Source organism: Sphaerodactylus townsendi, linkage group LG14 (assembly GCF_021028975.2).
Source record: "Sphaerodactylus townsendi isolate TG3544 linkage group LG14, MPM_Stown_v2.3, whole genome shotgun sequence".
NCBI classification, from domain to species: Eukaryota; Metazoa; Chordata; class Lepidosauria; order Squamata; family Sphaerodactylidae; genus Sphaerodactylus; species Sphaerodactylus townsendi.
Window position 1 is genome coordinate 21,713,646 of NC_059438.1, and position 15,436 is coordinate 21,729,081.

General features: G+C 47.5%; 1 protein-coding gene across 1 annotated transcript in view; it reads left to right on the plus strand.

The window, feature by feature from the left end:
• CRISPLD2 (cysteine rich secretory protein LCCL domain containing 2) overlaps positions 1-13,644 on the plus strand; it is a 54,796-nt gene extending 41,152 nt beyond the window's left edge. The window contains 5 exon segments of the mRNA XM_048516088.1: positions 654-726; positions 1,775-1,850; positions 10,196-10,276; positions 10,278-10,333; positions 11,875-13,644. Of these exon segments, the coding sequence (XP_048372045.1) occupies positions 654-726; positions 1,775-1,850; positions 10,196-10,276; positions 10,278-10,333; positions 11,875-11,929 (341 nt within the window). The 3' untranslated portion in view covers positions 11,930-13,644.
• Positions 13,645-15,436: the final 1,792 nt, after the last annotated feature.

Sequence of the window (15,436 nt, forward strand, 5' to 3'; positions counted from 1 at the left end):
CAGGTCCTCTGAAGGTGCCAGCCACAGATGCAGGCGAAACATCAGGAGAAAATGCTACTGGAACACGGCCATACAGCACGGAAACCCCACAACACTCCGGTTCTCAGTTATTCTGGATAACTCTGGTGAGACCTGAGTAAGATATAGACATGCACTAAAGAAATCCTACAATGATGATAAGAGAAAATTTGTACCCACCAGGCTGAAGACTAAAAAATCACAAGGAATTTTATAGCATCATAGCACTGTTGAAAAATTATTTCAAAGCAAATTTGTACAGGTACATAGGAACACAGTAATTATTTTTTATCTTTTTTAACACAATAACAGCAACAGCTAGCCAGAATCTAGATAATTACTGGCCTCGTGAAACCTTCAAGGCTGTTAAGCAAAGAACAGGGATTTTTTTCCTCAATGCTCTAACATATAATCACGTTGGGGTCGCGCTCTCCTAAGCATCTATTTAGCTTTTCTGTACCCGATCAGTTAACTCCTAGCTGGAGGTACATCCAAATATTGCTGGAGGTTCTGGGTATACTATGCAAATAAATGCTATTAAAGAACATCTGCGTCAATTTTAAGTATTTTGTTCTCAACAAAGTATTCTCTTCCAACTCGTGTGCCTAATTGTTGAATCCCCTGTCTTTCCTCAGTGCAGACGCTTGATTGTTATACCACAGTGGCCGAGCTCTGCCCATTCAAGAAACCAGCCGCTCATTGCCCCAGGTAAATAGTTTCATAAACTTTAGAGGGGCCACCTCTGGGGAGTGTGATAGTTTAATAGTACATCACACCTAAGGTTGCCAGGTTGTCTGTTATATTTTTCTGCAGAAAATGTTGAGTTTCTAAACAGGTTTAATCAAATCATCACAACAGTGAGAGGCTGTAATTAAATCCAACACATTTCAAAGGTTAAATTAACACATGTAGAGCCAGCGTGGTGTAGTGGTTAAGAGCAGGTATACTCTAATCTGGAGAACCGGGTTTGACTCCCTGTTCTGCCACTTGAGCTGTGGAGGCTTATCTGGTGAACCAGCTTAGCTTGTGCACTCCAACACATGCCAGCTGGGTGACCTTGGACTAGTCACAGTTCTTTGAAGCTCTCTTAGTCCCACCTACCTCACACGGTGTTTGTTGTGGGGGGTGGGGAAGGGAAAGGAGATTGTAAGCCCCTTTGAGTTTTCTTACAGGAGAGAAAGGGGGGTTTAAATCCAAACTCCTCCTCCTCCTCCTCCTCCTCCTCCTCCTCCTCCTCTTCTTCTTCTTCTTCTTCTTCTTCTTCTTCTTCTTCTTCTTCTTCTTCTTCTTCTTCTTCTTCTTCTTCTTCTTCTTCTTCTTCTTCTTCTTCTTCTTCTTCTTCTTCTAATGTAACAAATGCACGTTATTGAATTATCTCCTAAGCAGTTCAGCTGCTCTGGCAACTGGACGACCTTCTCAGATATTTATACAGAATGCCAAATTAACACACACTAATTTGGATTTAATGCATATAATTTGACATGGGAAATTACATCCCAATTGATTGGCACTGAAAAGTATTCCAAAAAAAATGCCCCCTAGCAAACATTTCCAGAAAACTCATATCACTGCTGCTGCATAAACAGGCAGGGGATTTAGTTGTAAAATTGCTATCCTTAAACCTGCTTATCTTGGAAGGAAATTCCCACGGGTTTAGCTCACCTTTGTAGAATTGGTGAATGCATAAGGAATACGAGGATTTTACTCTTTTGGATAGGAAATCAATATCCATTCCTTTGTTTGTTTGTTTGTTTAGGTCCTATTGTCCTGCTTACTGCAAAGACGAGCCTTCCTATTGGGCTCCGGTGTACGGCACAAACGTGTATGCGGACGTGAGTGTTCATTTCTCCTTCCTACTTAGCAAAATGGGTTATACCAGAATAGTGAAACCACTGTGACATTTTAGGAGGCCTCTCTTCTCCAAGGCTTTTCTGAATTGTGCAAGTGGGTGGGCATCCTCTACAGCACAGGTGTGAAACTCGCGGCCCTCCAGATGTTGTGGACTACAGTTCCCATCATCCCTGCTGGCAGGGGATGATGGGAACTGTAGTCCATAACATCTGGAGGGCGCGAGTTTCACACCTGTGCTCTACAGCCTGGCTGCTTATTTTATTAACCTCATTTAATCCATTAATCCAATGTATGTGCTTTTATAATTGTTTTATTCATATCATTGTTATTGTGTCGTTATAATTATTTTATTTATGTTGCAAGCCATCTTGAGTTCTGCAAGGAAGGCAAGTAGTTAATACATGTTTTAGCAGGGGCGGAGCGAGGGGCAATTGCGCCCAAGGCACGAGTGCGCCTTGGGAAGGTTTTAGACCTTCACGTGTAGCATGGCTCACTTCCAGGGCTGTAGGGTTGTACTGGAATATCGCCAAGAGATGTCCAAGAGCCTGTGAGCTTTTCCGCCAGGTCTTGAATCAAGTAAGATGGACTGTTGCTAGAACTGACCCACTGTTGTGATCCGGCTCTGTTGGTGGTAGGAACGAATGTTTGCAGAGAACATGGCTTTGAGCTTTCTGGAGGTTTGTGTTTTGAACCACTTAGGAGTGCTTTTGCCTCTAAAGAGGAGCTTCTTTCTGGGCTGGGGCAGTTGGAGCCGCGCGAAAGTATCTTGCATCCGTTCCAACAAAATCAGAAGCTATTTTAGCTCGCTCAGTGCCGAGACCTTGGGAAAGGTATGCTTCATAAGGAAAGAGGTCAAGAAAGTTTGGGAAATGCTCTGAAGAGCCCCAGAAGCCAAGACGCTTGTAACCGGTGGCAAAATAACGAGACCGCAACCACGTCCAAGTTTTTAGAACGTACTGGGAAAACAGGAGAAGGCTAAGGCGGCAGAGCTGGATCATCAAAACCAGATGGCCTACGACTTGACATGAGATTGGTTTCCAGAGTAGAAATGGCACTTGGCAACCCAGCAGCAAGCACGGCATGGTCAGCAACTTCTAAAATAGCCTGGGAAAGGAGGGAGATCTTCTCTGGCTCAGTTTTCATAGAGGATAAGAAGACTTTGGATTTATATCCTGCTTTTCTCAGCCATAAGGAGTCTCGAAGAGGCTTACAATCTTCTTCCCTTACTCTTTCCACAACAGACACTTTATGAGATAGATGGGGTCTGAGAGAGTTCAGAGAGAACTGTGACTAGCCCAAGGTCACCCAGCAGTCTTCATGTGGAGGAGCGGGGAAACAAACCCAGTTCTCCAGATAAGAGTCCGTCGCTCTTGTGGAGGAGTGAGGAATCACGCTTGGCTCTCCAGATTAGAGTCCACCGCTCTTAACCCCTACAACGCACTGGCGAGGAAATGCCTAGCTGCGAAACAAGGAGCATTCAATCGAAAAGAGGAGGCGAACTTCCTCATGGTCACTAAATGCTGCGTTGTTGTGGTAGGGTTGGCAATTTTCAGTTGGGGACTGGAAATCTCCCAGAATTACAGCCGGTTTTCAGACTAGGGATCAATTCCCCTAGAGCAGGGGTCTTCAAACTATAGCCCTCCAGATGTTCATAGACTACAATTCCCATGAGTCCTACCACTTGGCCATGCTGGCAGGGGCTGATGGGAATTGTAGTCCATGAACATCTTGAGGGCCATAGTTTGAAGACCCCTGCCCTAGAGAAAAGGAATGCCCTGAAAGATAGAACCTATGGCTTTATATACCACTGCTTTATATACCACTGTGTCCAGTTCTGGTCGCCGCATCTCAAAAAGGATATTGAGGAGATAGAAAAAGTGCAGAGAAGGGCAACAAGGATGATTGAGGGACTGGAGCACCTTCCCTATGAGGAGAGGCTGCAGCGTTTGGGACTCTTTAGTTTGGAGAGGAGACCGCTGAGGAGGGATATGATTGAAGTCTATAAAATTATGCATGGGGTAGAAAATGTTGACAGAGAGAAATTTTTCTCTCTTTCTCACCATACTAGAACCAGTGGGCATTCATTGAAAATGCTGGGGGGAAGAATTAGGACTAATAAAAGGAAACACTTCTTCACGCAACGTGTGATTGGTGTTTGGAATATGCTGCCACAGGAGGCGGTGATGGCCACTCACCTGGATAGCTTTAAAAGGGGCTTGGACAGATTTATGGAGGAGAATTTGATTTATTGCTACCAATCTTGATCCTCTTTGATCTGAGATTGCAAATTCCTTAGCAGACCAGGTGCTCGGGAGCAACAGCTGCAGAAGGCCATTGCTTTCACATCCTGCATGTGAGCTCCCAAAGGCACCTGGTGGGCCACTGCGAGTAGCAGAGAGCTGGACTAGATGGACTTTGGTCTGATCCAGCTGGCTTGTTCTTATGTTCTTATGTTCTTATGCTTCATATTACCTCCCCTCCCCAAGCCCTGGTCTCACCAGGAATCTCCCAGTCTGGAGCTGGTAACCCTAGGAGTGGTCTTCTGGCTTGAAAAAGGCAGTGAAGCGCTCTTTGGTTTCCCCACCTGCCCCTTTCAGAATTCAGGCTTCTTGAGAAGTCAGGGGATGCTGTAAGATGAGACGGTTCTCTTCTGTGAAGGTCAGGAACGAAGCGCAGGAATACGCTGGCTCTTGCAGCGGAACAAAACCTTCAGGGCTGCGGTGCCCCTGGTTCTTTTCAACTTCTGAGGAAGATGCCAGCAAACTGTCTCAGTCAGAATTCCCGTGGGCACGGTAGGTGACGGTTGGGGATCCAGGATAAACCTCGGGAGAGATAAGGCAGGAATACAGGTAGATTTCACTTCTCCCCGGGAGAAATCCCGGAACCCTTGCCTTTCCCTAAGCAACGCCGAGCGAGTGAGCATTGGAAGCTCGGAGGTGGCAGCAGGCCATGTTATATCTAAGGAGCAGCAGTGGCGTAGGAGGTTAAGAGCTCATGTATCTAATCTGGAGGAACCGGGTTTGATTCCCAGCTCTGCCGCCTGAGCTGTGGAGGCTTATCCGGGGAATTCAGATTAGCCTGTACGCTCCCACACACGCCAGCTGGGTGACCTTGGGCTAGTCACAGCTTTTCGGAGCTCTCTCACCCCAACTACCTCACAGGGTGTTTGTTGTGAGGGGGGAAGGGCAAGGAGATTGAAAGCCCCTTTGAGTCTCCTACAGGAGAGAAAGGGGGGATATAAATCCAAACTCTTCTTCTTCTTCTAATAGTCAAGTGTGGACCAATCTGTAGATACTTAAACCCACAGACTGGGGTCACACTGACTGTAAACAGAAAGTTCTGCAAACTAAGAAGACACCCCTCCCCCCCTGCCCCCCCGCAAGTTTGCAGAAAAAAAATCTGAAAAGAAAATGGAGGGAGGTTAAATCCCCTCCCAAACAAATGCGTCATCTGCACAAGAGCAGGCAAATGAGATGGAGCTGCAGGTGAGAGAGCCATTTTGACCAAGGTGGGGAAGCCATCCTGTTGTAGCTGAAGCGGCAAAGGTGTAGGTGGGGGGGAACCATCCCCACCAAGGCAGCAAACTGGAGATGGACAGGGAAGCCATTCCAGCTTCTGAGACACAGAAGGAGCTATCAGAGGGTGGGGGAGATGTGCCCTTTGCCCGACACACTTGCAAACAGGTAGGAGAGCTGCAAGACAGAACCCCCTCCTCCTGAGAGCCAGCGTGGTGTGGTGGTTAACAGCAGGGGCACTCTAATAGGGAGAACTGGGGTTGATTCCCCGCTGTGCCACTTGAGCTGTGGAGACTGATCTGGTGAAGCAGATTAGCTTGTGCACTGCAACACATGCCAGCTGGGTGACCTTGGGCTAGTCACAGTTCTTGGGGCTTTCTCAGCTCCACCCACCTCACAGGCTGTTTGTTGGGGGCGGGGGAAGGGAAAAGAAATTCAAAGCCCCTTTGATTCTCCTACAGGAGAGAAAGGTGGGATATAATTCCAAACTCCTCCTCCTCCTCCTCCTCCTCCTCCCTCCCTCCTCCTCCCTCCCTCCCTCCTCCCTTCTTCTCTTCTTCTCTCACCTCTTGCAGGCTGTGAGAGAGAGCTTTTAAAAAGCTCCCTGGCTACAGAGCAAAAGAAAAAAATATCCCTGGGAGTTGTAGGCTTCCTCTGTACACAGGGCAGGACGTGCCTTGCCCAGTCCACGTTCTGGAACATAAATGTGGTGAGAGAGAGAGAGCTTTTCTGTGGCAAGATGAAAAGTGACTCTGTCTGTTTCCATCGGTGAGGCAATTAGCTGGGGCCGAGAGTTGCCTGCAGATGGAAACTTGCATAATGAAGCTGACTTGGGGGAAGGGGGTGGCCAAAAACAAAAAAAGCCCCTTTGAAAAACACAGGGCTGAGCGGCAGACTATCTTGCATTCAGCCAGCTTGGCATCAGCGGGGCCGGCTCAGCAAGGCCTTCCTGAGACTGACATCCCCTGCTGCTAGGGTTGCCAGCTTCCAGGTGGGGCCTGGAGATCTCCCAACGTTGCAACGGATCCCCAGGCGACAGAGATCAGTTTCCCTGGAGATAATGACTGTATGGCGTTGTATCCCTCGCCTTCATAAACTCTGGCATGGTGTCGTGGTTTAGAGCAGGTGCACTCCTAAATCTTGGAGAGTCGGGTTTGAGGATTCCCCCCACTCTTCTTGCACTTGAACTGTGGGAGGCTTTATCTGAGGTCAACGGGATTAGCTTGTGCACCTCACGCATGCCAAGCACTGTAAGTGACCAGCTGGGCTAAGTCACAGTTCTTGGGGCTTTCAGTTCCCTGCACCCAACTCACAGGGTGTTTGTGGGGGGGGGGGGAGAGGAGATTGTAATCCCCTTTGAGTCTCCTTACAGGAGAGAAAGGGGGGGGGATATAAATCCAAACTCTTCTTCTTCTGCTTCCATAAATCTCCAAGTATTTCCCAGCCCCAAGTTGGCAGCATGAGATGCTGTTCCTCCCACTGTTGTGACTTGCTTGTTGCTCTCAGCTGACTTATGGTCACCCCATAGGGTCAAGTGGTGGCATGACCTTTGGCACTCCAGGATAGGATTATGGACTACAATTCCCACATCAGCCCCTGTCAGCATGGCCAACTTGGCCGTGGCAGAAGGCTGATGGGAATTGTAGTCCATAACATATTCAACATAACATCTTCCCAGTCCATAACATCTGGAGTGCCAATTGTAGTCCATAACATCTGGAGTGCCAAAGGTACGCCACCACTGCCATAGGGTTTCCAAGGTAGAGACAGATGAGTTTGCCTCCTTGCCTGCCTCCCACGTCATAAGGAGCAGCAGTGGCGTAGGAGGTTAAGAGCTCATGTAATCTAATCTGGAGGGAATCGGGTTTGATTCCCCAAAGCTCTGCCAGCTTCTGAGCTGTGGAGGCTTATCTGGGGAATTCAGATTAGCCTGTGCACTCCACACACATGCCAGCTGGGTGACCTTGGGCTAGTCACAGCTTCTCGGAGCTCTCTCAGCCCCACCTACCTCACAGGGTGTTTGTTGTGAGGGGGGAAGGGCAAGGAGATTGTCAGCCCCTTTGAGTCTCCTACAAGGAGAGAAAGCGGGGATATAAATCCAAACTCTTCTTTTTCTTCAACTCTGGTATACAGGGAGAGAAGCCTGTCTGTTACAAAGCCCATGTGACTATCTGCAAGCCCTTTAAGATAATTAGAGTGTTTTCCACAAAAGGGCGGGATTTGCTTCCTGTCCTTTTCCCAGGGATTCTCCTCTTCAAACAACTTTGCAGTTTGCTCAAGAAGATAAGAGGTTCCCCTTAACAGCCAGAGTTCAGAACCCCTTCAGGGCTGAGGGGGTTAGGAAAGAAAAGGGTGTGTGTTAGCCATATACTGGTGGAAATTATCAGCAGGCAACAAGTTCCGAAACAAAAGCTTTGGACAAGACAGGAGGAAGGGAGGATTGCGGCGGAACAGGGTGTTATCGAACTGCCCGGCTTGGTTGCTTGATGATCGCTTTGAAAAAAAAAGTCATACTTTTCCTTAGCATATTGACTGTGTTCTCCGTGACCATATATAGAAGGCCAAAAAACACAGCTGGCAACTGAGACTCCGAACACTGCCAACACAGAGGCAGTGATGAATGTAAACGGGGAGAGACAAAAGCCATCCTTTTATGGCTCAGGGTACGGGAGACAGGCAACATGATGTATGGACTGTGTGGGCGATCTATACATAAATACGCTTGTGGCATGAACGCCTTTTGGCACTTCGAGTACTATTGCGGTAGGAATTCGGAGGCTGAGAGGGATAAATGGAGGGTTTTCTTCCTCTCCTGTTTGGAGAGGCGGCTCTGCCGTTTTCATTCCTCTGTCGCAGAGTCCATGAATCCTCCAGAGCGCAGGCGAGGTTTCTCTGGAGCAGGGGTAGGGAACCTTTAACACTCAAAGAGCCATTTGGACCCGTTTTCCACGGGAAAAGAAACACTTTGGAGTCATAAATAACCTTTTTTGACATTTACGAAATAAAAATAACACTGTATGGTATATTGGGTTTTTTAACCTTTTACTCAGCTCATTCTGAGCGCGATGGATGCATCCGCCCTGCTACCTGTTTACAGAGGCGTGAGCAAGGCGGATAAGAGCCAGCAACAGCTGCGCCGACGCCCGGGGAAAACACCATGGCCCCCACTCTAAACGGGCGGGCGAAAGGCTGAGGCTCCGCAGAAAACCTGCAGCGTAGCCCAGCGGCCGTCGTGGCGGTTGAGTACACTCTGCCCTGCTGCCTTGCAGGGCGGGCAAGAATGGCTCCGGCGGCTCAGCCTGCGCCGGCCACCAGGAAAAGCGTCAGCCCGCTCCAACAGAGTGAGAAAGCCGTGGCCAGCGTGTACTCCGCCCTTAACTGCCGGGAAAGCGCCCGCTCGAACAGGGCAAGGATGGGGCTGGCGGCTCAGCTCGTGGAGCCGCAGTGCAAGGGCAGAAGAGCCGCATGCGGCTCTCGAGCCGCAGGTTCCCTACCCCTGCTCTGGAGCTTGGTGCTTTCTGCCATTACTCAGTTTCCCAAACAGTTTTGGAATGCAGTCATCTGTTGTGGGATTCAGGCTCTTTAATGTCAAGCTGGACAGATAGGGGAAAAGTAATGCAACCCAGGAAAACAGATTCACCATAGGAGCTGGGGATGTTTAGTTTGGTGAAGAGAAGGTTAAGAGGGACATGATAGTCATGTTTAGATATTTGAAGGGATGTTCTGTTGGCGAGGGAGCAAGCTTGATTCCTGCTGCTCCAGAGACTAGCAGCGTTTCCCCACTTACCTGCTGCTGCGCGCTACTCTCCCCAAGTAGCGGTGGGTCTGGCAGCACTCCCCATTACAGGGAAGTGGCGACAGCGCAGCCAACTCCTGATGCCTGCCACTGTCAGCCCCCTCAGACGCGATCGCGACATTCCTGGCACCTTTTAGGCGGCACGGTGACTCTGACTTAGGCGAGAGTCGACATGGGGGGAAGCTCGGGCGTCGTCAAGGCCAGAAATGACGCGTGCACTGGGTATGGACAAGCAAGCAAACCACTCAACCCAGGTAAGTGGGGAAACGACCATGGATGAGTCATGGGTTCAAGGTGAAGGGAAAGAGATTCCTCCTAAACATCAGGAAAAAACTTCCTGACTGTCAGGGCTGTTCAACAGTGGAATGCACTACCCCGGAGTGTGGTGGAGTCTCCTTCTTTGGAGGTTTTCAAAGAGAGGCTGGATGGCCATCTGTCCGGAGTGCTTTGATTGTGTGTTCCTGCATGAAACGGATTTGGACTTGATGGCCCTTGGGGTCTCTTCCAACTCTATCATTCTAGGTCTGAATATCTGGGCACAAATAGTATAGAACACTTCTCGAAATTGGTGGTGATGATGGAAAGCATCATCAAGCCGTAGCCGAATTAACGGTGGCTTTGTAGGGTTTTCAAGGCCAAAGGCAAACAGAAGTGAATTGCTGTAGCCTGCTCCTTTGTAGCAAACTTGGACTTCCTTGGTGGCAGGGTGGGCACACTGGGTAGTTGCCCGGGGCCCTTAACACCGACATAGAGATTGCTGACGCTTAATCTGTGTATGTTGTGACTTTAAGCGATCAATCAATCAAAAGCTATTCTCAGGAACAAACTATGAATATTTGTTCTGAATCACCAGGATTCATTTTGGGAACCTGGCTGTGAATGTCAGGGCTCAGCCCAGAAAGACGTAAAGCCCTCCGGAGCATGTACAGAGTTTTTAATTTGTTGCCAAGGAAGCGCAGGTGATTCAGCCATGTTAAAACCCTTTGTAAAAAGTGATTGCTCGTTGCTCTTTCAGAGTTCCAGTATTTGCAAGGCTGCCGTGCATGCTGGGGTCCTCACGAACGACGATGGGGGTTATGTGGACGTGATGCCCGTGGGAGAATAGGCAAGAAATACCTAGCGGCTCCTGGAAGAATGGGATCCAGTCAGAGAGGTAAGATGCTCATTCTCTTCCTTGCAGGGCTTTTGAAAGCTCACTCTCCTGTGGCCCCTTCCGCACATGCAGGATAATGCACTTTCAATCCACTTTCAGTGCACTTTGCAACTGTGCGGAAGAGCAAAATCCACTTGCAAACAATTGTGAAAGTGGATGCCGGAGTGCATTATTCTGCATGTGCGGAAGGGACCTGTGTGCTTCAGTACCTGTAGGGGTGCCCAGAGTTAAATCCAGGTGAGGGAACTGTGCCCAGAGCACGTGGTCAGGCTGCTCTGTGCCCCCTGCCCAACCCCGCCCCCCCACACACTTCCAGGAATGCCCATGCTACACCCTGCCTATGTCCCCGCGAGACCGGCATCGTGCTCGGGTGCAAGACACCACTTCGGCCCTACATGGGCACTCGCCACTTGGGATGCTCTGGCATATTACTTATATTGTACATTTTCACATTTGCTCCCACTGGATTTTGCCATGTTGAGTCTCAGTGGGAAAGGTGGCCTATAAATAATATCAACAAATAATCCTGCATCTCTGAGTTTCTTTGCCAACATGTCCTTGGAGCTCCAGTGCGCTTCAGTTGCCAAGAGTCACGACCCTGCCATATTCCTGTTGGCCGATCTCCACCGAGGCATGCAAGAGAAAATCGCATCTTCAGCTAGGCATCCCCTTTGGCAGCTTCGCCATCCTGTGGTAAAGCTGGCCTCGTTGCCACCTCGCCGATCCTCAGGAATAAAGGACAAGGCGATACTGGGCATTTCCCCAGAGAAGCAATGTTAGTACTTTTGAGATCTGAAGCTCTCAGGGCTAAGACTCACCTCAAAGAATTGGTTGTCCCCAGTTTCCCGAGGGGGAAAATAGGAGAATAGCAAAGCCTCCTGGAGGTCGGTTTTGAAAATTTTCACATCCATACATAGTAATGGAGAATACTATGGTACAAATTATCATGATCTTTGTTGCTAGCAACACATCCCTACACTTTTTCAGACCAACACCCCAACAGGGGCGTATCTGCCAGAGGAACATGGGGTATCACATGTCCCTGGGTGCACACCATCTAATCACATGGGGGGGGGGCTGGACCCAAGCTGCTCTTGCTGGCTCGGGGCGGTAGACCTGAGTGCCTCCCACGGAGCTCAGGTGGTAAGCCCGGACAACACGGCACTGGCCTCCAAAGCAGTAGACTCCTGGGATGCCAGTCTCAAGGCTCCAAGACCTGGGTGTCTTGCTGGCTCTGAGCAGTAGACCTGGGTGTCGGTGGGGGGGGCTGAAAATTCAGATTTTGCCCCCGGGCTCAATTTTTCCTAGATCTGTGGTGGCGAACCTTTGGCACTCCAGATGTTATGGCCATGCTGGCAGGGGCTGATGGGAATTGTAGTCCATAACATCTGGAGTGCCAAAGGTTCACCACCACTGTCCTAGGTACACCTCTGCACCCCAATCAAACAAAAGACAGGAGTCCCACAAAGCAAGGGAGAAGTGTTGCAGGGTTTTAATTCTCTGTCCTCCTCTGTAGCTTACTCTTGCATCTTCCTTTCCAGCTTAAAGAATCCGAGAGAAGGAAAAGCATTCCGAATTTTTGCCGTGAGACAGTAAATGTCCGGGAGAACAGTGGAAGGAGAACGTTACAGTGTTTGGGAGAGGTGGGAAGATCAATGGTGGTATTTGTCCTGGAAGGCAGCGTGGCAAAAACCCTGTCAGGCAAACTCTTCCTTCGAGGGGGGAAAACAAAAATAAATGTGGGGGAATGCCCACGAGACAACTCCAATTTTGCATGACTTCTTACCGGCCATTATCACAATGTGGCTCAGTCTTGTGCTTAATTTTCATGTTTAGGTCACCTGACAATGGTTGGAAGTTCAAACGAAAAGGCAGAGAATTCAACATACGACCTTCTTTGTCCAAAAATAGTGTTCTGCGTTTCGGGGAAATAAGTGTTATTGAATGCAAATGGGAAAATGAGAAATGGCTGATGTTATTTTTAAAGAATAAGCAAGCTGGATGATAATTTTTGATGTTAATTTTGAGGGAGTTCTAGAAATTGAGGCCCCCTTGGTATTCTCCTTAAAAAAACCACAATCCACCACTTGGGAAAATCTTGAATGGTCAACATAGGATAAATTGGGTCCATGAAGTACAATATTGGAACATGATGTGGTAAACTGTTCTGGGGGTTTCCGGAAGGAACAGTAAACCTGTGGTACCTTTCTGAGCAGGTGGGATGAAAGGAAAGCAACCTTGGGAAAGAATGCCCTTTCTCAAAATGATGTATTTCTATACAACAAATGGAAAATAAAGCTTAGCTGGGTTTGCTGGCCAAACCGTGTCGGAAAGTTAGAAGAAGAAGAAGAGTTGGATTTATATCCCCCCTTTCTCTCCTGTAGGAGACTCAAAAGGCAATGGACAATCCTTTCTCTTCCCCCCTCACAACAAACACCCTGTGAGGTTGGAAATGTGGATACAGTTCATCAGGAAGTCAAAGAATCAGGACCCTGGTCTGTGCACATTTCGATTGACTAGTAATGCAGTACTAAGACAGCATTTGTTTTTTTATTCTCCAATTAAATACACTTTATTTTTATTCCTTAGCGGTGCTGGTCAAGCATCCCTATATAGCAATGCCGTTCTCTAAAAGTCATGTTTTGTTTTGTTTTTTTTTTGCTAGAATGTTAAGTATTTTTACAAAGCATATTTGCTTTGCCTTTTTTGTACAGAGTTGGCCTTTATTATTTACATATATATTTTTATTATTATTAAAAAGCCAAAAGGGCTGAACTTGTCTTCTTGTAGGCAATATATATATGTAGGCTACATGCAGATCCTAACTTTGCACCTAACAAATAGCATAAAATTTTCATTCAGTTATTTCAGGGGGCTAGATGTTAGCAACGTAGTGCCTAAAACTCTGACAGTTGACAGACTCTGTAGCTGAAATCCAAAGGGGATGCTTGCATATTCTGATGGAATTTTTGGCTCCAGACTTCCAGACTATGTCACAAAATGCCGTAGGTTATGATTTGAAAATGTAATATCTATTTATTTCAAGTCATCTTTTACCATGGTCAACATTTCCATGTTTTCTTTTTTCCTTTTACATCATAACACAATTGTTTAAACCGGTGCTCTAGAATTCAAAGGCTGTATATGAGCCATGGTAATGAACAGGTGCTTATTGGGGCTCAGTGCCCCTCCCACCAAATCCCCTCCAGAAATCATCTGGAGGACAGAATGAATTGTCCAAATATCTTCTCTACATTAAGCCCTGGGACAGGATGACAGAGAGTATGATTCTCATCATGATGATGAGGCCTTGCACTAGAGCCGTGGTGGCGAACCTTTGGCACTCCAGATGTTATGGACTACAATTCCCATCAGCCCCTGCCAGCATGGCCAATTGGCCATGCTGGCAGGGGCTGATGGGAATTGTAGTCCATAACATCTGGAATGCCAAAGGTTCGCCACCACTGCACTAGAGTGTTGAGGGTTTGCCTCCATTGTCCTCAAACCAGAAGAGGGACTTTCCATGCTCACACCACATCTATGAAAGGGGATGAAGGTAAAGGGGCCCTCATTGGGAGCATTCTACTCACAGTGACGAAACACCATAGCAAGGACCTGAGGTCTTTGGGTTTTGGCAGGCTATGAAGATGCCGTTGCAAACCAGGGACTCAACTCCTCTGGGATCCAGATTAGATCTCTTTCTGGTTGGTCCCCAGGCTGACGTAGATCAATGGGAAAGAGGGGATTCCCCACAGCAGGTGGTAAATCTGGGTTTGGCAGTATGCTGGAGTCCCCAATGAAATGTAACCAGGGTTTCCAGTTGCTAGGTTGTGGAATTCCTGGAGATTTGAAGGTCAAGTCTTGGTAGGTTGGAGTTTGAAGGGGAGAACTTGGTGTATTTCTGCTGCCATAGAATCCACCCTTTTTTCCCTCTGGGGATCTGTCTATAGCCTGGAGATCAGCTGTAATTCAGGCGCCAGCTGGAGGTTGACAGCTCTAGAGTTCTTATATCACACTGTGGTGGTGGAAAGCACCAACAGATCACAGCCAACCTATGGTGACCCCAAAGGTTTTAAAGCAACAGACATTTAGAGGTGGCCTCCCATCCAAGTATTTACCAGGGCTTAACCTTCTAAGCTTCCAAGATCTAACAAGATTGGGCTAGTTTGGGCCACCTAGGTCAAAGCATATCACACTACAGCCCTTTGTTTTGGGCTGTTCAGTGTCTGACGTATTTCAGTAGCAATGCAGGAAGGAAATAATGCAGGCACATTGTCAATGTACCAGTGTGCACATCCAAATCGGAAAAGAACAAGCATTTCAACTTCTCATTTCTCTCTTGGGGTTACTTCTCTATTTTTGAACTGCATTAATCTGCAATGGTCCTGTCTGTAGGCCACAAAAGCCTGCAGTTAATGTATATTTGCTTTTTTTCTGTGAAAAACGATGTATTTTTACTTACTTCCTTTGTAAAAAAAAGTTTACTGTAAATGGAGTTTGTTTTGCTTCTGCAAGATCTTTTTCATGGGCCAAATTTCAGGTCTTCGCTTTCTCTTTTTCTCCTTCTGCTCAGCCAAGTATCTCTACAACAAAATATTTTGGTTTCCTGATATTTTGGTGTATGACTTATTTGTGAAAATAAAACTTCAGGATGGAGTTTCTGTTGTTTTTTTTTAATCTGAATTGTTGCGTTTATTCAAAAGGGAACAACGGACAATCAGAACCAAATTCATGTGTTGGAACACTGCCATTCATTTGTGTGGCCGCTTATATCCTTTGAATGGCGAATTTATCTCTTGAATGTTATGGCTACTCCAAATGTGATATGTACATTTTGTGTTTGAGAACAAATTGCAACACACCGTGTAGCATATTTGTGTGATTCCATTGCAGTTCAGAAGAATATACATTAAGAACATAAGAACATAAGAACATAAGAATAAGCCAGCTGGATCAGACCAAAGTCCATCTAGTCCAGCTCTCTGCTACTCGCAGTGGCCCACCAGGTGCCTTTGGGAGCTCACATGTAGGAGGATGTGTGAGCATAATGGCCTTCTGCGGCTGTTGCTCCCGATCACCTGGTCTGTTAAGGCATTTGCAATC